General features: G+C 41.1%; 1 protein-coding gene across 3 annotated transcripts in view; it reads left to right on the top strand.

Annotated features, from left to right (window-relative positions):
- LOC132831055 (rho GTPase-activating protein 23-like) overlaps positions 1-19,011 on the top strand; it is a 516,705-nt gene extending 497,694 nt beyond the window's left edge. For all 3 annotated transcript variants that reach the window (XM_060849107.1, XM_060849108.1, XM_060849109.1), the window contains 2 exons: positions 2,877-2,908; positions 17,144-19,011. In XM_060849107.1, the coding sequence (XP_060705090.1) occupies positions 2,877-2,908; positions 17,144-18,811 (1,700 nt within the window). In that variant the 3' untranslated portion in view covers positions 18,812-19,011. The remainder of the gene's footprint in view (positions 1-2,876; positions 2,909-17,143) is intronic.
- The last annotated feature ends 1,906 nt before the right edge of the window (positions 19,012-20,917 follow it).

The raw sequence follows: 20,917 nt of genomic DNA, 5'->3' as shown, positions 1-20,917 counted from the left end.
CCATGCAGTAGCATAACAAACTCAGTCAAATTTCTTACAACTTCATGCAATAATTAGAACGAATTTCTGTATTTATAAAGTATACACACTTTTAAGAAATTGCTAGGCTGGATTTTATTAGTTTATTGAAGGCTGAGAATTAGTAAGGTTTGTTCTGAGGTAAATATCTTCAAGTAGTGCTGTGAAGTTGTAATTTTAACTTTGATAGGAAATCGAATGTGCTAGTTAAATGTATGTTGATATTAAACCTGGGAACTGGGTGGTGGTTAATTAAGATATCAGTGTTTTTCCCAGAATCTGAGTTAGATTGTTGGAGCCTTACAATAAGAAAATAATTTAATTCTAATGTGAAAGGAGTTTTGAACAATTACAATCCAGTTCCTGATTGGAATGGACCCACTATGCAAAACTGCATAAATCTGGACTAAATTGATAGTCTCGTTTGAAGAGGCTACAAGATGTCTGATCTGGAAAATGGAAAGTGACATATTAGCTCATTATGTTCTCTTCCGGCTTATGTACAGCTAGAGCTAAGGATTATCTATTCTCTGTTGAACTCTTAAGATATAGCTTGTGTTTGAGGTTAACACTTGGTGTATGCAATTAGAAGGGATTTAGCTGTTCTGGTACATGAGTCATAAATGTTAGTTTGCAGGTACAGCTTATATATCAAGAAGGCTCATAGGATATTCTCCTTTACTGCAAGAGAAATTAAACATAAAAGTAAGGATGTTATGCTTCAGTTATATAGGGCATTGATGAGACCACTTCTGAAATACAATGTACAGTTCTGGTTTCCTTATTTAAGGAAGGATGTAAACACTTTGAAACCGTTCAGAGGAGGTTTAGTATGTTGATACCTAGAATGAGTGGGTTCTCCTATCTGGATAGTTTGCACAGGCTGGACTTGTTTCTACTGGAGTTCAGAACAGCGATGGCTGTTAGCATCTAAATTCCTGAATGGTCTTGACAAGGTGGACGTGGAAAGGATGTTTCCTCTTATGGGTCAATCAGAACTCAGAAGCACTGTTTTAAAATGAACTCTTAGGACAGAGTTGAGGAGAAATCGGAATGTCTGCCTCAGAAGTTCATGGAGATAAAGTCATTGAATATTTTTAACAGGTGGGTAGATTCTTGTTGGACAGTGGAATAAGGGATTATCAGAAGTAGATGGATACATGGAATTTGAAAGACAAACAGTTCATCGTGATCTTATTCAGTGGCAGAGTAGGCTCAATGGGCCAGTTGGTCTACTTCTATTTCTTATATTTGTAGAGGTGTTCCATTATCCAGTACAAAACTAAGTGTGTTCTTTATTTTCTGAATGAGCAGTTCACCCCCTTATTGATGCAGTCACTGGGTGTTTTAATGGGTAGTATATTCTGATTTTTAGTGAACCTACAGGATATGTGGCATTAAACAATGTACTACCAGATGGTTTGGGCTAGCACAATGCAGTGAATGGTACTAGCACTTGTTGCTGCCCTTCGTCTTTCATGATTCAATTGAGGCTTCAGAGAAAATAGGCCATTGATGTCAATAGAGAGATTTGGCTCCATGAAGACTGTAATTCAGCAACAGATCAACAGCATGAGTATTTATTTACCTTTAAAAAAAAATCTGAATGACATAATTATATTGCATGTTGTGATCTTAAATAAACTGCAGTTATTGTGGTATCTCAGGTGAATGGGAAACTAGCAGCTGGTGTCTGACTTAGTTTATCTAGTGAATAAAATTGTACCTTATTTTAAAATTGGAAGATCTTAGGCTCAAGAGAAAATTTACATAACTTTGCAGGAAGCTTTGGATTACAGGATTGGATATTGCATTGAAAGTCTAACTCATTTAATAACCAAATTGGAGGATGTAAATTTAATACTTTTTATGGAAAGCCTCAGATTTAATCCCACATGGTGATGTTTTGGGGCCATATGGAGAAGTGAAATTTCCCCACAGACAAAACAAAAGAACAAAGTTGAAAGTGAGTTCAACACAGCTATATCTCCTTTTAACCAACATGAGTAACATTGGTTGAACTTTGGACAAGATTGCTTGTTTACCTTAGTGTCCAGAGATTAATGAATATCAGAAGACACAAAGAAAAGAATATTTCTAACAATGGCTATTATAGATCACGAGGGATCACCACTACCCCTTAACTCATCCAAATAGTTCTGTGCTGCCTATAATTAGAAGTCGCATGCTCTACAGGTGTCCGTCACCTTCAACATATGGTATTCCAGCAAATTTCTCCTTGACAAAGTCACCAAATGAGAAATATCTAATAATTAACAATGGTTAATTCTCAGTGGGCTTGTTTGATGTTTGTTTGTGTTGGAGTTCATAATACAATGCTTGCTGAACAAAGTTACTTATGTATAATCAGAGATTTGCATTTTCATATTTTCTTGCTTTGGCTGAAGTGTCTTTTAGAAATAGCTATTGGGTATTGTGGAAGAAAATGGCTGTATTCATATTTCTTGCAGGAACTCTTTCTTTAAAACACAGGTGTAGCAACTGATTTCATCTTTTCCCCGGTGACTTAAATTGCATATTATTTTTGATTCTGATAATTAACTGATATCCTTAATGTTAACCAGTTATTTCTTGCACTTTGACCTCCAATTTTAAGGAGAAAACCCTCAATTGTATTGTCAAAGCAAAAAAAACTGAAAATGCAAATAATTACTCGTAATGTTTAATTTACTTCTGAAGTCCATTGCCATATGACAGCATTCCGCTTTATTTGTGGCCCATTGACACTATTGTTTTGTCTTGTGATCCTAACCTTTGCCATTAACCCATGTTAGTTGTACTGATAACTAGTATGCTGAGCAGCCCTTAATGTACATTTGTTTCTGTTAAACTTACAGATTCAACTACAAGTGATTCAGCAAAGTCTAAGGTAAGGACTAAAATATTTGGAGACTTTAGTTATTCATCTGTTCTGCCAGCAACTGCAGCTACTGTTGCTAAACATTCTTCTTTTGCTAAGATTTAAATGTGCCCACTGACTAACTTGCTATAGCCTCTCCATGCATCTTAACTGTATTTAAATCAAGACAAATCTTCCTGCCTCTAACATACTCTTCCAGAAAGGTCAAAACTGAAAAGTCTTCATCTTTCTATAATCTTCAGATGCTGAAAATCTTATGTATAACCTAGTTGGTGTAACTTAACCACCACTTTTTGAGCGATCTCCATAATTTTCATTAGCCTTGATAGTACTGTATCTTCTTTCTCTGAATTTCTTAAGAAGTAGGTACAACTAAATTACATAATTGTAATTAAAACACACATTATAGTTGCATTCAGTAAGACTCAATTGCTAGTCATAGAGTCATACAGCATGAAAACAGATCTTTCATGCCGCCCATAATCCCAAACTAACCTCGTCCCATCTGCCTGCACTTGGCCCATATCTCTCCAAATATTTCTTATTCATGTACTTATCTAAATGTCTTCTAAATGTTGTAATTTGAATCTGCATCCACCACTTCCTCTGGAAGTTCATTCCACACACGAACCATTAACCATCCTCTGTGTTTAAAATAAAAGTTGCCCCCTTGTGGCTTCTTTAAATCTTTCTCCTCTCAGCGTGACTAAGGGGAAGAGTAGGCAGGAAGTGGCAGATGAACGCAGAGGGACTGATGGTCTGAGGTGCGTTTGTTTTAATGCAAGAAGTATAATAGGTAAAGCAGATGATTAGTGCTTGGATTAGTACCTGGGAATATGATGTTATTGCTATTACTGATACTTGGTTGAGGGAAGGGCATGATTGGCAACTAAAAGTCCCAGGATATCAATGCCTAAGGTAGGATAGAGAGGGAGGTAAAAGGGATGGAGGAGTTGCATCACTGCTCAAAGAAGATATCACAGCTGTACTAAAGGAGGGCACTATGGAAGACTCAATCAGTGAGGCAATTTAGGCAGAGCTCAGAAATAGGAAGGCTGTGGTAACAATGTTGGGGCTATACTACAGGCCTCCCAACAGCAAATATGAGATAGAGGCACAAATATGAAGAGAGGTCATAGAAAGACGTAGGAGCAACAGGGTAGTGGTGATAGAAGATTTTAATTTTCCCAACATTGACTGGGATTCACTTAGTGTTAGAGGATTGGATGGAGCAGAATTTGTAAGGAGCATCCAGGAGGGTTTTCTACAGCAGTGTGTAAGTAGTCCAACTCATGAAGGGGCCATACTGAACCTAGTATTAGGAAATGAGCCCGGCCAGGTGGTTGAAGTTTCAGTGGGGGATTACTTTGGGAATAGTGATCACTATTACATATGCTTTGGGTTACTCATGGACAAAGACAAGAGTGGTCCTAAAGGAACTGTGCTAAATTGGGGGAAGGCCAACTATACCAAAATTCGGCAGGAGCTGGGGAATGTAGATTGGGAACAACTATTTGAAGGGAAATCCACATTTGATATGTGGGAGGCTTTTAAAGAGAGATTGATTAGAGTTCAGGAGCGATATGTTTCTGTGAAAATGAGGGATAGAAATGGCAAGATTAGGGCACCATGGATGACATTGTGAGACTAGCAAAGAAGAAAAAGGATGCATACATATAGTCTAAGTGACTGAAGTCAGATGAAGCTTTGGAAGAATATTGGGAATGTAGGATCAATGTGAAACGAGGAATTAAGAGGGCTAAGAGAGGTCATGAGATATCCTTAGTGAGCAGCGCTAAGGAAAACCTCAAAACCTTTTTCTCATATATAAGGAGTAAGAGGGTAATGAGGGAAAGGGTTGACTCACTCAAGGACAAAGGAGGAAAGATATGCATGGAGTCAGAGAAAATGGGTGAGATTCTTAATGAATACTTTGCATCAGTATTCACCGAGGAGAGGGACATGGTGGTTGCTGAGTTTAGAGATAGATCTTTGATTACTCTAGGTCAAGTCGGCATAAGGAGGAAGGACATGCTGTGTATCCTAAAAGGCATTAAAGTGGACAAATCCCCAGGACCAGATGGGGTCTATCCCAGGTTACTGAGGGGAGAGAGGAACTAGCCGGAGCTTTAACAGATATCTTTGCAACATCCTTAAACATGGGGGAGGTCCCAGAGGATTGGAGAATTGTTGTCCCCTTATTTTAAGAAGGGTAACAGGGATAATCCAGGTAATTAAAAACCTGTGAGCCTGACATCAGTGTTAGGGAAGCTACTGGAGAAGATACTGAGGGATAGGATATGTACCCATTTGGAAGAAAATGGGTAAATATCCTATGTGATAAACAGCATGGTTTTGTGCAGGGAAGGTCATGCCTTACAAACCAAATAGAATTCTTTGAAGAGGTGATAAAGTTGATTGATGAGGGAAAGGATGTAGATGTCATATACATGACTTTAGTAAAGCGTTTGATAAGGTTTCCCATAGTAGGCTGATAAAGAAGGTGTAGTTGCATGGGGTCCAGGGTGTTCTTGCTGGATGGATAGAGAACTGGTTGGGCAACAAGAGACAGAAGTAGTGGAAGAGAGCTTCTCTAATGGAGACCTGTGACCAGTGGTGTCCCACAGGGATCCGTGCTGGGACCACTGATGTTTGTGATGTATATAAATGATTTGGAGGAGGTTATAGGTTGCCTCAGCAAGTTTGCAGTTGACACCAAGATTGGTGGATTAGCAGATAGTCAAGGGGACTGTTGGAGAATACAGCAGGATATAGATAAATTGGAGACCTGGGCAGAGAAATGGTAGATGGAGTTCAATCCGGACAAATGCGAGAAGAGGAATTTTGGAAGATGTAGTTCCAGAGTGAAGTGTACAGTAAATTGAAAAGTCCTGTGGAAAATTGATGTACAGAGAGATCTGGGTGTTCAGGTCCATAGGTCCATTGTGCCATGAAGGTCAGTAGAGTGATCAAAAAGGCAAATGGCATGCTTTCCTTCATCATCGGATGGGGTATTGAGTACAAGAGTTGGCAGGTCATGTTACAATTGTATGAGACTTTGGTTTGGCCACATCTGGAATACTGCATACAGTTCTGGTCGCCACATTACCAAAAGGATGTGGATGCATTGGAGAGGGTGCAGAGGAGGTTCACCAGGATGTTGCCTGTAATGGAGGGGGCTAGCTACGAGGAGAGGTTGAGTAGATTAGGATTATTTTCATTGGAAAGAAGGCAGTTGAGGGGGTGTCATGATTGAGGGCTACAAAATTGTGAGAGGTGTAGGCAGGATGGATGGCAAGAAACTTTTTCCCTGAGTGGAGGACTTACTTACTAAGGGTCATGAGTTCAAAGTGAGAGGGGAAAAGTTTAGGAGAGATATGCATGGAAAGTTCTTCACGCAGATGCTGGTGGGTGCCTGGAAAGCGTTACCAGTGGAGGTGGTACAGGTAGCAACTTTAGAGTAATTTAAGATGTATCTGAGTATATACGTGAATGGGCAGGGAGCAAAGGGATGCAGATCCTTAGAAAATAGACAGCAGATTTAGATAGAGGATATGGATTGACGCAGGCTTGAGGGCTTTAAAAATATGCCTCCTATTCTTGAAATCCCTTGCAGTAGGGAAAAGACACCTGCCATTCACCTTATCTAAACCCCTCTTGATTTTATAAGCCTCTATAAGGTCACCCCTCAACCTCCTACATTCTAGTGGGAAAAGGTCCCAGCCTATCCAGCCTCTCCTTATAATTTAATTCCTCTGTTCATGGTAACATCTGGGTAAATCTCCTCTGAACTCTCTCCAGCTTAATAATATCCTTCCTAAAACAGGTAACCAGAACTGGACACTGCTCCAGAATGGGCCTCACCAATGTCTTGCACAGCAGCAACAAAATGTCCTATACTCAAATGTCTGAGCACTGAAGGCAAGTGAGCTAAATGCCTTCTTACCATCATATCAATATGCGAGGCAAACTTCAAGGGATTATGTACCTGAACCCCTAGGTCTCTTTGTTCTACAACACTACCCAAGGCCCTACTTTTAATTGTACAAGTCCTTGTTTGTTTTACCAAAATACAATATCTTGCATCTATCCAAATTAAACTCCAACTGCAAGTCTACAGCCCATTGATCCAATTAATCAAGATCTCTTTGTAATCTTAGATAACCTTCTTCACTGTCCACTGTGTCACCAATTTTGCTCAATCAAATTTATGAGACATGGTTTTTCTCGCACAAAACCATGTTGACCATCCCTAATCATTGTTTTACCTCTCCAAATGTGCACAAATCCTATCTTTCAGAATCCCTTCCAACAATTTACTCACCACTGAACTCGAACTCACTAGTCTATAGTTCCCAGGCTCTGCTTACAGCCTTTCTTAAACAAAGGCTCAACATTAGCCATGCTTTAATCATCCAGCACCCCTCCCACACAGTTATAGATGGTATAATTGTTTCTGCAAGAGGCCCCACAATTCGCGTTAATCAAATGTCATTTAATAAGATTAATACTACTGTCATTCTGTTTAGTGAAGTTGATTTTGATTGAAGAGATGCCCTGAGATGGCTTGATTTAGGTAGGATGACAAATTTTACATAGCTCCTGCCATAGCATCAGCAACTCAAGAGTTTCATATTAATAATCCAATATAGCAAATCAACATGCACTCAGAATAAATTAAACTTTTTTTAAATGCTTTTTTAATCCATGGAGAATTTTGAACCATGCCCTTCAAGGTCAAAAGATGACAATAAATTGTAAGGTAATTGCAAAGAAAGGAAGGTGTTCATCATTTAGTATATCCATCCATATATGAACTGAAGATGCTGTAAGTCAGAAACAAAAGCAGAATTTGCTGGCAAAGCTGAGCAGTTCTGCCAGCATCTGTGTATACAAATCAGAGTTAGCATTTCAGGTCCAGTGACCCATTCTCAGAACTGTTGGCAGCTAGGAAATGTCAGTTTAAATGCAGTAGATGGGGGGGGGGGGGGGGTGGGAAGAAGGGGAGCGGGTTTGGGTTAAGGAGTAAACGATAAATGGGGATAGAGCCCAAAGAGACAGAAGAACATTTGGACAGAGAAAGGAGTGGATAATGATCCAACTAGGAGGGTGAACAGCTATTACTGGGTCTATTGGTGCTAACAATGGGTTGTGTGGAATAGCAGACTGTGATAACAAGGCCCGGAGTGTGGGGGTTGGGGAAGGATATGAGAGAACTCAAGTCCTAAAGTGGTTGAATTCAACAGTGAATCCAGAAGATGGGCGGCACAGTGGTTAGCACTGCTGCCTCACAGCGCCCGTAGACCTGGGTTCAATTCCCGACTCAGGCGACTGACTGTGTGGAGTTTGCACGTTCTCCCTGTGTCTGCGTGGGTTTCCTCCGGGTGCTCCGGTTTCCTCCCACAGTCCAAAGATGTGCGGGTCAGGTGAATTGGCCAAGCTAAATTGCCCGTAGTGTTAGGTAAGGGGTAAATGTAGGGGTATGGGTGGGTTGCGCTTCGGCGGGTCGGTGTGGACTTGTTGGGCCGAAGGGCCTGTTTCCACACTGTAAGTCTAATCTAAAAATGTTGCATTCCCTAGCAGAAAATTAGGTGCTGTTCTTCCAGCTTATGCTGAATTTCACTGGAGCACTGCAGCAAGCCTGAGACAGAAATGTTGCCAGGGAATGGGGTGGTATGTTGAAGTTACAGGCAACTGGAAACTCTGGATCTTCTTTGCAGACAGAACATAGATGTTCTGCGAAGCAGTCACCCAGTCTATGTTTTGTTTCCCCAATGTAGAAAAGAGTGGACCAGGTGTCTTGGAGGAAATGGTCCTTGCAGAAGGCTGACAAGGGAGGGAAGGGGAATATGTGTCTCATAGTAATATCCCACTGGAACTGGCAGCTAATGATCCTCTAGATATGAATGTTAGTGGGATGGTAGGTAAGGACAAGGGGATTCATATTTCTATTGCAGGAGGGAAGAGAGGGGATGAGAGCCAAAGTGAGGAAAATGGGTCAGACCCAGCTGAGGGCGCTGTCAACAGTGGTGCTGAGGAAGAAGGTGGACATTTCAGAGGCTCCCTTGTCGAAGTTGGCATCATTGGAATTGATACGACAGAGACAAAGGAACTAGGAGAATGGAATAAAAGCAAATTACTGCGGATGCTGGAATCTGAAACCAAAAGAGAAAATACTGGAAAATCTCAGCAGGTCTGGCAGCATCTGTAAGGAGAGAAAAGAGCTGACGTTTCAAGTCTAACTGACCCTTTGACAAAGCTTTAAAAAAAGGGAGAAATAAGGAGGTACTTATACGAGGCTGAGAGAAGGTGAGTCACGGCTCCAGAAGCAAAGGTAGCAATAAAGAGGTGATAATGACAGTGCATAGAGAGGTTATAGGGAGATTAGGAGCTGTGAATGACCAAGGCTGAAGCCAGTGTTATGTGACAAAATAGGTGGGGGATGGGGGCGGGAGGGGGACATGGGTGAAGCAGAGGCAAAATGGAAAACAGGGGAGAAGGGTAGTAAAGGGCGAAGAGGAGGAGAAAAAGGTGATGATAGAGTGGGGAGCGAGAGAAAGAGACAGTCAAGAAATAGAAGGTGCAGAACAATGAAAAAAAAATTAAAATAATAAATACAATAAATGAAATAAAATTACGGAGCCGAATGAAAACAGAGGGGTGAAGATGGGATAATCATCTGAAGTTGTTGAATTCAGTGTTGAGACCGGCAGGCTTCAACATGCCTAATTAGAAGATGAGATGCTATTCCTCCAGTTTGTGTTGAGCTTCACTGGAACATTGCAGCAGGCCAAGGACAGACATGTGGACATGGGAGCAGGATTGTGTTGAAGTGACAAGCCCCAGGAAGGTCCGGGCCCTGATTGTGTCCTGTTTTCATTCTGCTCCGTAATTTTATTTCATTTATTTTGTTTTTTTAATTTTTTTTTTCACTGTTGTATACCTCCTATTTCTTGATTCTCTTGCTCCCCACTCTAACATCACCTTTTTCCTCTCCTCTTTCCTCCTTTGCTACCCTTCTCCCTGTTTTCCATTTTGCCTCTGCTTCACCAGTCCCCCATCCCCCACCTATTTTGTCACATAGCACTGGCTTCAGCCTTGGTCATTCACAGCTCCTAATCTCTCTATAACCTATCTATGCACTGTCATTATCACCTCTTTATTGCTATCTTTGCTTCTGGAGCCATGACTCACCTTCTCTTAGCCTAGTCTAAATACCTCCCTATTTCTCCCTTGTTTTTAGTTTTGACAAAGAGTCCGTTAAACGCGAAACGCCAGCTCTTTTCTCTCCTTACAGATGCTGCCCGACCTGCTGAGATTTTTCAGTATTTTCTCTTTTGGTAGGAGAATAGAATAGTGTCTTTACAGGAAGCACAGTGTGAGGATGTATAATCAAGATATCTGTGGGACTTGGAGGGTTTTCATCTAAATAATTTATATAAATGACATCAAAAATGGGCCCAGTACCAATCCCTATGGAACACAGCTTTCAGTCCAAAAAAACAACCTTGAACTGTCATTTTTTGTCTCGTGCCATGAAGCCAATTTTTTGTCCAATTGGCATGCTCACCCTGAAGTGAAGTGAAGGGCTCCATCCCCACCTGTCATTTACTCCTCACCCTCCCACGTGGTACCTGCTGTCCCTCTTGTTTTAAAGTACTGTTTTGATCTTTTTTTCCCGAAGTTCCAAAACAACATAACAGCTTAGAAAATAAAAATTACTGCCCCAAGAAACCAAGGAAATAAGACTCCAACACTGAAAAAGCTCCAAAAAAGGAACAGCTCTTTACAGCCACAATTTTCCATCTTATTTAAGAAAGGTGGTAAGGAAAATCCAGAGTACTATAGACTGGTGAGCCTGACCTGTGTTGTGGGCAAGTTGTCGGAGGGGATTCTGAGAGACAGGATTTACATGCATTTGAAAAGCCAAGGACTGAATAAGGATAGTCAACATGGCTTTCTACTTTATGCCTCATTAACTTGACTGGGTTTTGTTTGAAGAAATAATGAAGAGGATTGATGAAGGATGTTGTCTGTATGGGCTTCAATAAGGCGTTTGACAAGGTTCCACATGATAGACTGGTTAATAAGGTTAGATCACATAGAATACAGGGAGAACTAGCCATTTGGATACAAAATTTGCTCGAACATAGGAAACAGAGGGGGGTGGTGGAAGGTTGCTTTTCGGCTAGAGGCCTGTGACCGGTGGTATGCCACAATAATCAGTGCTGGGTCCATTGCTTTTTATCATATAAATGATTTGAATGTGAATATAGGAGAATGGTTAGTAAGTTTGCAAATAACACCAAAATTGGTGGTGTAGTGGACAGCAAAAAAGGTTACCTCAGAGTTAACTGGATCTTGATCAGATGGGCCAAGGAGTGGCAGATGGGGTTTAATTTAGGTAAATGTGAGGTGCTGCATTTTGGAAAGGCAAATCAGAGCAGGCCTTTCTACGTTTAATTATAAAAATGTAATACAATAATAATTCATGAAGCAGTTATTCTAAAATTTGGTGATTTACAATAGTAAATTTACAGTGGCATCATTTATTTGAAGAATGAAATTCCCTCTAAATCGATGTCCAAGACATATCAGTTAATTTGAACAAGCAAAGACTAGCTGCTAAGGGGAAAAGGGCTCAACCCTATAACTGATGTATCCCTGATGACTCTCAACATTGTTCTGGAAACAAAGTTGTGATCCAAATGAGATTAATACCTAAAATGGAACTCCTAGTGGGTCTTCTGTGTAACATTAAGCTGCCTTCCTCATTTCAGACACTGAAAGGTCTGCTGTGCATTTCCACAATATTCTGTTCTTCCTTTGAATTGTGTAAATGTCAACAATCCTTCTGGCCAAGAGGAAAAAGGCAGCATACATGAGGTCCAGACAGCTAAGAACAGAATGGGCCCTGGAGGAATATCAGAAGAGTAGGACCAGTCTTAAACGAGGAATCAAGCAGGCTAAAAGGGGTCATGAAATAGCTTTAGCGAATAGAATTAAGGAGAATCCCAAGCATTTTATTCTTATGTAAGAAGCAAGTGGGTAACTAAAGAAAGGATTGGTCCACTAAAGGATAATGAAGGAAGGCTGTGTGTCAAACCTGAGAGAATGGGTGAGATTCTGAATGATTACTTTGCATCAGTGTTCACTGAGGAGAGGAACATGAATGGTAAGATTAGAGATAGAAGTTTGATTAGTCTGGATCACTTTGACATAAGTAGGGAAGATGTGTTGGGTCAGCTAGAGGTTATTAAGGTGGACAAATCCCCAGGATCGGATGGGATCAATCCCAGGTTGCTGAGGGAGGTGAGAGAGAAAATAGCTGAGGCACTGGCAGATATCTTTGTGGCATCCGTAAACACCGGTGAGGTGCCGGATGACTGGAAGGTTGCTCATGTTGTCCCCCTGTACAAGAAGGGTAGTAGGAATATTCTGGGTAACTACAGACCAGTGAGCCTGACCTCCGTGATGGGAAAGTTGTTGGAGAAGGTACTGAGGGATAGAATCTATTTATATTTAGAAAAGAATGGGCTTTTCACTTACCTGCACTCTTCCCATAGCCCTTAATTCCTTGTGTGATCGATAATTTATCAGTAGCCTTGAAGACATTTAATGACCTGGCCTCCACTGCGCTCCATGGCAATGAATTCCACAAGCAGCATGGTGGCTCAGCAGTTAACACTGCTGCTTCACAGCACCAGGGTCCCAGGTTTGATTCCAGCCTTGGGCTGTGTGGAGTTTGCACATTCTCCCTGTGTCTGCATGGGTTTCCTCTGGGTGCTCCGGTTTCCTCCCATTGTCCAAAGATGTACAGGTTAGGTGAATTGGCCATGCTAAATTGCCCATAGTGCTCAGTGCATCACTCAGAGGGGAATAGGTCTGGGTGGGTTACTCTTCAGAGGATTGGGGTGGACTGGTTGGGCCGAAGGGCCTGTTTCCGCACTGTAGGGAATCTAATCTAATTTAAGCCCACCACTCTCCTGTGTGGGACCCAAAATTGGTCACAGTATTCTAAATGGGGCCTAACTAGAGCTTTATAAAGTCTCAGAAGCACATCACTGCTTTTATATTCCAACTATCTTGAGATAAATGAAAGTATTACGTTTGCTTTCTTAACCACTGACTCAGCCTTCAGGTTAACCTTTTGAGAATCCTGTACTAGCACTCCCAGATCCCCTTGTACTTTGGCTTTACGAATTTTCTCACTGTTTAGAAAATAGTCCATGCCTGTATTCTTTTTTTCTAAAGTGCAAGACCTCCCATTTGCTCACGTCGACTTTCATCAGCCATTTCCTGGACCACTCTCCTAAACTGTCTAAATTTTGCTGCAGCCTTCCCATCTCCTCAGTACGACCTGCCTGTCCACCTAACTTCCTATCATTGGAAAACTTTGCCAGAATGCTCCAGTCCCTTCATCAAGATCATTTATATATAAAGTGAATAGCTGCCCCTACACTGATCCTGCGGGACAACACGTCACCGGCTGCCATTCTGAGAAATAAATGTTTTATTCCAACACTCTGCCTTCTGTCAGAGAGCCAATCCCCAATCCATGCTGGTAGCTCATCTCGAACACCGTGGGCCCTCACTTTACTCAGCAGCCTCCTTATCAAACGCCTTTTGGAAGTCTAGATAGATAATATCCACTAGGTTTCCCTGGTCTAACCTACTTGTTACCTCTTCAAATAATTGTAACAGGTTTTTCAGGCATAACCTCCCCTTACTAAATCCATGATGACTTGTTCTAATCTGGGGCGGCACGGTGGCACAGTGGTTAGCACTGCTGCCTCACAGTGCCAGGGACCTGGGTTCAATTCCCGCCTCAGGCGACTGACTGTGTGGAGTTTGCACGTTCTCCCCGTGTCTGCGTGGGTTTCCACCGGGTTCTCCGGTTTCCTCCCACAGTCCAAAGATGTGCGGGTCAGGTGAATTGGCCATGCTAAATTCCCCGTAGTGTTAGGCAAGGGGTATATGTAGAGGTATGGGTGGGTTGCGCTTCGGCGGGTCGGTGTGGACTTGTTGGGCCGAAGGGCCTGTTTCCACACTGTAAGTAATCTAATCTAAAAGTAATCTAATCTAATAACGACCCTGCACTTCCAAGAATTTAGAAATCTCATCCTTAACAATGGATTCTAGAATTTTACCTACAATTGAAGTTCGTCTAATCGGTCTATAATTTTCCATCTTTTGTCTTGATCCTTTCTTTAACAAGGGGGTTGCAACAGCAATTTTCCAATCATCTGGGACTTTCCCTGACTCCAGTGACTTTTGAAAGATCTCAACCAACGCCTCTGCTATTTCCTCAGCCACCTCCCTTAGAACTCTAAGATATAGCCCATCGGGGCCAGGAGATTTATCGATTTTTAGACCTTTAGCTTTTCTAGCCCTTCCTCTTTTGTAATGGATACATACACAACTCTGCTCCCTGACTGCCCTTTAATTACTCATGTCTTCCACTGTGAAGACTGACACAAATTAGGTTCTTCAACTATTTCCTTATCTCCCAGCACGAGCCTTCCTGCATCAATTTGGAGTGGCCCAATTTCCATTTTTGCCTCTCATTTGTTTCTTATGTATTGAAAGAAACTTTTACTATCATTTCTAATATTATTGGCAAGCCTACCTTCATATTCGATCCTCTCCTTCCTTATTTGTCTCTTTGTTATCCTCTGTTTGTTTTTGTAGTCTTCCCAATCTTCTGATTTCCCAGTGCTATTGGCCACGTTATAGGCTCTCTATTTTCCTTTGATACATTTCCTGAGTTCCTTTGTCAGTCATAGCTGTCTAATCCCCACCCCCTCCTCTGATAATCTTTCTTTTCTTTGGGATGAACCTCTGTACTGTGTCCTGCATTATACCCAGAAACTCCTGCCATTGTTGCTCTACCGTCTTCCCCACTAGGCTCTGCTTCCAGTTGATTTTCATCAGTTCCTCTCTCATGATCTTTAATTAACTTATTTAACTTGATCACCATTATATCTGAATTTGCTTACTCTTTTTCAAACTGCAGACTGAACTCTACCATATTATGATCACTGACTCCTAAGTGTCCCCTTACTTTAAAGATCTTTTATAAAGTCTGGCTCATTACATAACACTAAGCCCAGAATAGCCTGGTCCCAAATGGGCTCCATCACAAGCTGTTCCAAAGAGCCATCCTGTAAGCATTCCATGAATTCCTTTTCTTTGGATCCACTGGCAACATTATTCACCCAGTCCACCTGCATATTGAAGTCCCCCATGATCACAGTGACCTTGCCTTTCTGACATGCCCTATCTGTTTCCTGGTACATCCTGCGCCCCTGGTCCTGACCACTGCTGGGAGGTCTGTACATAACTTCCATTAGGGTTGTTTTTGTCTTTGTGGTTCCTCAACTCCACCCACAGTCTCCACATCATCTGACCCTATGTCATTCAGTGCCATAGATTTAATTTCATTCTCAACCAACAAGGCAACCCCGACCTTTTTGCCCACCTTCCTGTCTTTTTGATAAGTTGTAAATCCTTGGATGTTTAATTACGAGTCCTGAAGCCCTTGCAACCACGTCTCTGTGATGCCTACCACATCATAATCATTCACGATGATTTGTGCCGTTAATTCATCTACCTTTTTACGAATACTACGAGCATTCAGGTAAAGCGCCTTAATGCTAATTTTCTTATCCTCATGACTTCCAACATCTCTGGTAATATATCCTAAGTTATCGACTTCCTTTTTGCTTCAATCCTAGTCTGCCTTGAACTTAAACCCTGCACACAAGCTAACTTGCTGCTTATCTTTCTACTTGACTCCATACTCGCTGTTGCTTTCCCTTTCCCTTTCCCCTGACTCACAAGCATTGGTTTCAGATCGGTTCTGGTGGAGACTGTCCCATTGGTACAGATCACCCCCCCCCGGGCAAGGTTCCAAAACATATGCCAATTCCCATGAAATGGAATCCCTCTTTCTCATACCAATCTCTTAGCCACATGTTTACTTCCCTAATTTTCTTATGCCTATGCCAATTAGCATGTGGCTCGGGCAGAAATCCAGAGATTATGACCCTTGTGGACCTGTTCTTCAATTTCCTTCTGAGTGCTTGATAATCCCCAAACAGGCCCTCCTTCCTAGCCTTGCCTATGTTGTTCATGCCAATGTGGACCACAACAACTGGATCCTCTCCCTCCGGCTCCAATATCTTTTCAAACCAGTCAGAAATGTCCTGCACCCTGGCATTGGGCAGGCAACACACCTTGCCAGAGTCCTGATCCGGCTCGCAAAGGATACTATCTGTCCCCCTAATTATAGAATCCCCAATAACAACTACTTGTCTTTTTGTTCCCCACTCTTGAATGGCCTTCTGCACCATGGTGCCGTGGTCAGCTGTCTCACCCTGTCCTTGGCCCTTTTCCTCATCCATACAGGGAGCAAACATTTAATATCTGTTGGACAAGGTCAAGGGCTGAGACTCCTCCACTCCTGAACTCAGAATTTCCCTACCTGTCTCACTTACAATCACACCCTGTTGTCCCTGATCACTAACTTAATTTGAATTACTTAACCTACCAGGTGTGACTACATCCTGAAACAAAGCATCCGGGTAACTCTCTCTCTCCCAGATGTGCTGCACTGTTTGAAGCTCAGATTCCAGATTTCTTCCAGCAACCAACACTTGCTGCAGATGTGGTCACTGCTGTTCACAATGGGATCAGCCAGTTCCTACATCATACAGCTACAGCACATCACCTGTCCAGCCAACAGGTTAATCCTTATATGTCCTCTGTGTTTCTGCTTCATTAGCAGGGGTTCAGTTAGCTTAGTTGGCTGGTCAGTTCGTTTGTGATGCAGAATGATGCCAGCAGCTTGTACTGGTTGAGGTTACCATAAAGGTCCTTCCTCTCAACCTGTCCCCTCGCCTGAGATGTAGCGACCCTCAGGTTAAACTCACCAGCAGTTGTCTCTCTAATGAGAGAGCAGCCCTATGGTTTTGTGGAATTATGGCGACTTTACTTGCTTACACAAAAGCAAACAGACTTTATAATTAAACACCAATAAGATAAAGTCAGAAATACGAAAAACATGCAGATAATAAATCAGGTGAAAGGCCAGTTAACATTTTGAGTACAAACCCTTCAGTAGAACTGAGTTAAGGTGAAGAATCTTTCCTCAAAATGTAACTTCTTTTACTATAATATATTCTTATTCAGTAACATTTAAATAATATTAAGGGAACTAATTTTTGTTCTGCATAATTACAGGGATCATGGGGATCCAGAAAGGATCTGTACAACAGGGAGTTGATGATGTCAATCTTTGCAGCGGCCAACCGTAAGAGAAAAAAACAAAAAGAGGCAAAGGTGCTTGAAAGTAGCACAGATGATGATTCAGAACATGAACCTACTAAGGCTATTAACAAGGAAGGATCAGTAGACAAAACAGGAGCCGATAGACAGAAAGATGCAACTGAACAAAAGGAGAAACAGTTGGCAAATACTAGGAACAGAAATGTACAAAAAATATATCAACCTATTGCTAATAAAGAACTTCAAAAAATGTCAGGAGAATCTGATAATTCCAAGCAGGACCACATTCAAAGATCCCAATGGGAGATTGTTGATGAACCCTCTCTGAACTCTTCATCTCCACAATGTACACCATCCTCTGTTGGCCTTCAATGTTCATTTAAGGAAGGAACTTCCCTCAAATTATTGGATTCAGAAAGAAGAAACAGTACAGATAATCAGACAACCATTACAAGTCCTCAGTCTCATTGTAATAGTGAAATGTTTTCCAGAAATTCCAAGCTGAAGATGTGGCAGGTGGAGCACAGAGAGACAGTTCCCACTGATGCTAGCTCTGTTGTTTCAGGATATTCGACGATTTCGTCCACAGTAACAACCCTAGATCACAACTTCAGTTCTGAGGTACAATCGATTGCTGAAAGCAGGGGTGATGAAGCTGATGATGAAAGGAGTGAGCTTATCAGTGAGTGCGGAGGTCCTATCGAAACAGACAATGAAAGTATCTATCTAATACGGACTCTACCAGGCAAGATCTCATGCTCACAGCAGGAAAGAAGCAGGTTTTGTCGCCGTGAGTCAGACAGCAACACAAGCTCTGACAAAGAAGGGATTCCAGTACACAAGCTCAACAGTAGACCGTCTTTTAATTCTCGCAAATTAATTCAGTGTGATACATTGGCTAGAAAGAAGTTGACTAAGCCAAAAACAGAACATGACTTTAATGCAAAAATCAGTGAAGACAATGAGCCCCCAATGGCTGACAATTTGTTGGATAATTTGAATTATCCCAATCCCACCAGCAAGCACAATGTCCTTAAGTGTGATCCTGACAAAAATGATGTAACCAAAACATCAAAACGAGCACTGACTGATCACACGAAACTGCGATTGAAAACTTCAGCAGATGATATGTTTGGGGTGGGGCTGAGAAAACAGAACTCTCCAGAGACCAGGAGAAAGAAGAACATTAGGAGGAGACATACAGTAGTGGTGCAGAATGACTTATCAGAATTTCACTTTAGAGAATGCAAGGATAAACCACTGGAAAGCAAAGACAGTGGCCACAGGTTGGGCAAACTATGCACCATGCATCAGTTTGAGCAAAATGTTGATTCAAAGGAAACTTCAGATACTGGAGGAAATATACAACCAGTAGATTTAGAATCAAAAAATTGTTTGTTTCACCAGACTGGTAGTTTAGAACCTCAACAACCAGGACCCAATAATAAGCATTCAAATAGCAATAACAATTCAGAATGTCAGCACCCTACATCACTGTCTTCCCCATCAACAGGCTTGACATCAGGCCAAGCTAGAGACAGTGACTCAAATTCTGCCAAGTCTGAAACCGGCACGAAGGCTCAGAAATATGCACCCTCCTCTCGATTCCATCAGTACCTCTGATTGAAATTAGTTTGGGCTAAAACATTCAGGAGCTAGGCCAATTTACAGGTTTGTTCTTTTCCCCAATTAACTAGTTTTAGAACAGAAGTGTTCTCCTTTAGAGATAAGCTACACAATAAAACCTAGTATTCCAAGTTAAGAATAACAGTAATTACTGCTCTTTTACTGTCTTCCCTCACTCAAACAGTCTCCACGTTGTGAAATATTGACTATGTTACTTTGAATTTTTCTAATTTTCACTCTTCTCTTCTGAGGAAGTATGCTAAAGATACATTCAAAATATTCCTCTTTTAAAAAGTGATAGCATTTTTTTTGCAAATAACAGGTAATTATTTTAAAATGACTTCAACAAAAAATTATTGTTCATTAAGAATACTTGCTGCAGAGCCTTGAATGATCTCTTGCTGTAACTGAAACAAACGCCATTAGAACTCCTGAAAATGGTCTTTTCAGCTCCCTACACAGTTTCTTTGCAGATTTTACTGGTCTCCTTCCAAAGGCATACAGAGCAAGAGTTTCTACTTGGCAGTTAAGAATCTTGGTACAGTTCTTTCTGCAGGCAATGACCCTTACAAACATCAAGGAAATACAAACTGAAAATATAGGCCGTTCTCCAACCAAGTCAGAAGCCACATGACACCAGGTTATAGTCTAACAGGTTTATTTGAAATCTCAAGCTTTTAGAGCACTGTTCCTTTGTCAGATGAAGTCAGATTCACTTGTTGGACTACAACTTGGTGTTGTGTGACTTCTGACTTTGTCCATCCCAGTGCAACACCAGCACCTCCACATCATGTACTCCAACTATATAGCAGATCTCAACAAATTAAATTAGAGAACCATAAATTAACTATTCTGTTGCAGGACCTTTACCCAAATATTAATCTATATTTGCTTTTCAGGTGTTAACACAACTATGGGCTAAGTAGCGGAGCAGTTTGGGGATTGTTTAGAAGCTAACATTTTGTTCATGCTTTTATAGTTAGTATGAAAGAAACTTTTTTTATTTGCTCCTCCTGCTATTATTAGTAGGTTTTAATTTTACAAGTCTCTATTTGGCTGCTCAATTTAACATGGTTGGCCTGGAATTCACTGCAGTTGTCTTATTTGAGTGTTTCCTGATCTATAGAAAATATGTTTTGCATCTTTCGTATGTAGAACTTGTCATCTCTCTGTTTCGGTTAGGAAAAGAAAAGAATTGAGAGTCATGGTTAAACTTCTATCTAGCAAAAAACATCTAATTAATGAAATAACATTACTTAACAATTATAGGCAAATATAACTGTTTCATTTTACTGAATTGTAGAAGCATATAGCTATCTCACAGTGAAATCTTTGTTATACTGTCCTGTAATTCCTATTCTTTTTGGATTTGACTTTAAAGTTAGCACTTATCAGATTTGCTGTAATTGAATTGTTGGGTGGGGCACAAGTCCAAGTGTTGTTTCACTGAATTTAAATATTGATAGAATTTGATATTTATTTGCCAAATATTTTACCATTTTTCCCACTTCACTTTCTTGCATTTTGCCCTTTTTGGACACCATCCTTGACTGAAAACTGATGAAGATAGCCACATTACAGCCTTGTACTGATCTGTAAATGTTTGTTGTGAGGACTGTAAGAACAACCAAGATGTGTTTAATAATCTTAGGCATAGGACGAGTCTGTTCAATGGCTCGATGACACCAATTGCTGGATTTCCATTGATGAAGATTATCTCTGAATTTGACAGCATGTAGATTGAAGAAGCAATCAGAATAAAACCATGTTTGACTGGCTTAAATGTCCCTCCTCCAATAACCAATTGTGTTAGAAAGTCATCCTTAATTAAATAGTTCAACCAGAAATCAATATAATGTGCAACCATCAGAGCTCTGCAAAAATATCAACAGTAGGTGATTTTAGTGCTTGAGGCTGAAAGTAAATGGTTACCGGGATGTTAAATGAAGTGAAGCACTAGGCCAGGAAATTCCTTGCAGCTGTATCCACTCTGCTGTCATAACTTCTCTAGAAATGTGGTGTAAACTCTATTCATTTCCAAAATGGGGGTTTTGCTGCACTTCCACAGGAATAACAGGGTCAAACAAGCACAGCCAAGGGGGC

Source organism: Hemiscyllium ocellatum, chromosome 32 (genome assembly GCF_020745735.1).
Source record: "Hemiscyllium ocellatum isolate sHemOce1 chromosome 32, sHemOce1.pat.X.cur, whole genome shotgun sequence".
NCBI lineage: Eukaryota > Metazoa > Chordata > Chondrichthyes > Orectolobiformes > Hemiscylliidae > Hemiscyllium > Hemiscyllium ocellatum.
Note: the sequence above shows the minus strand (reverse complement) of the source record. Positions and strands in the feature narration are given on the sequence as shown.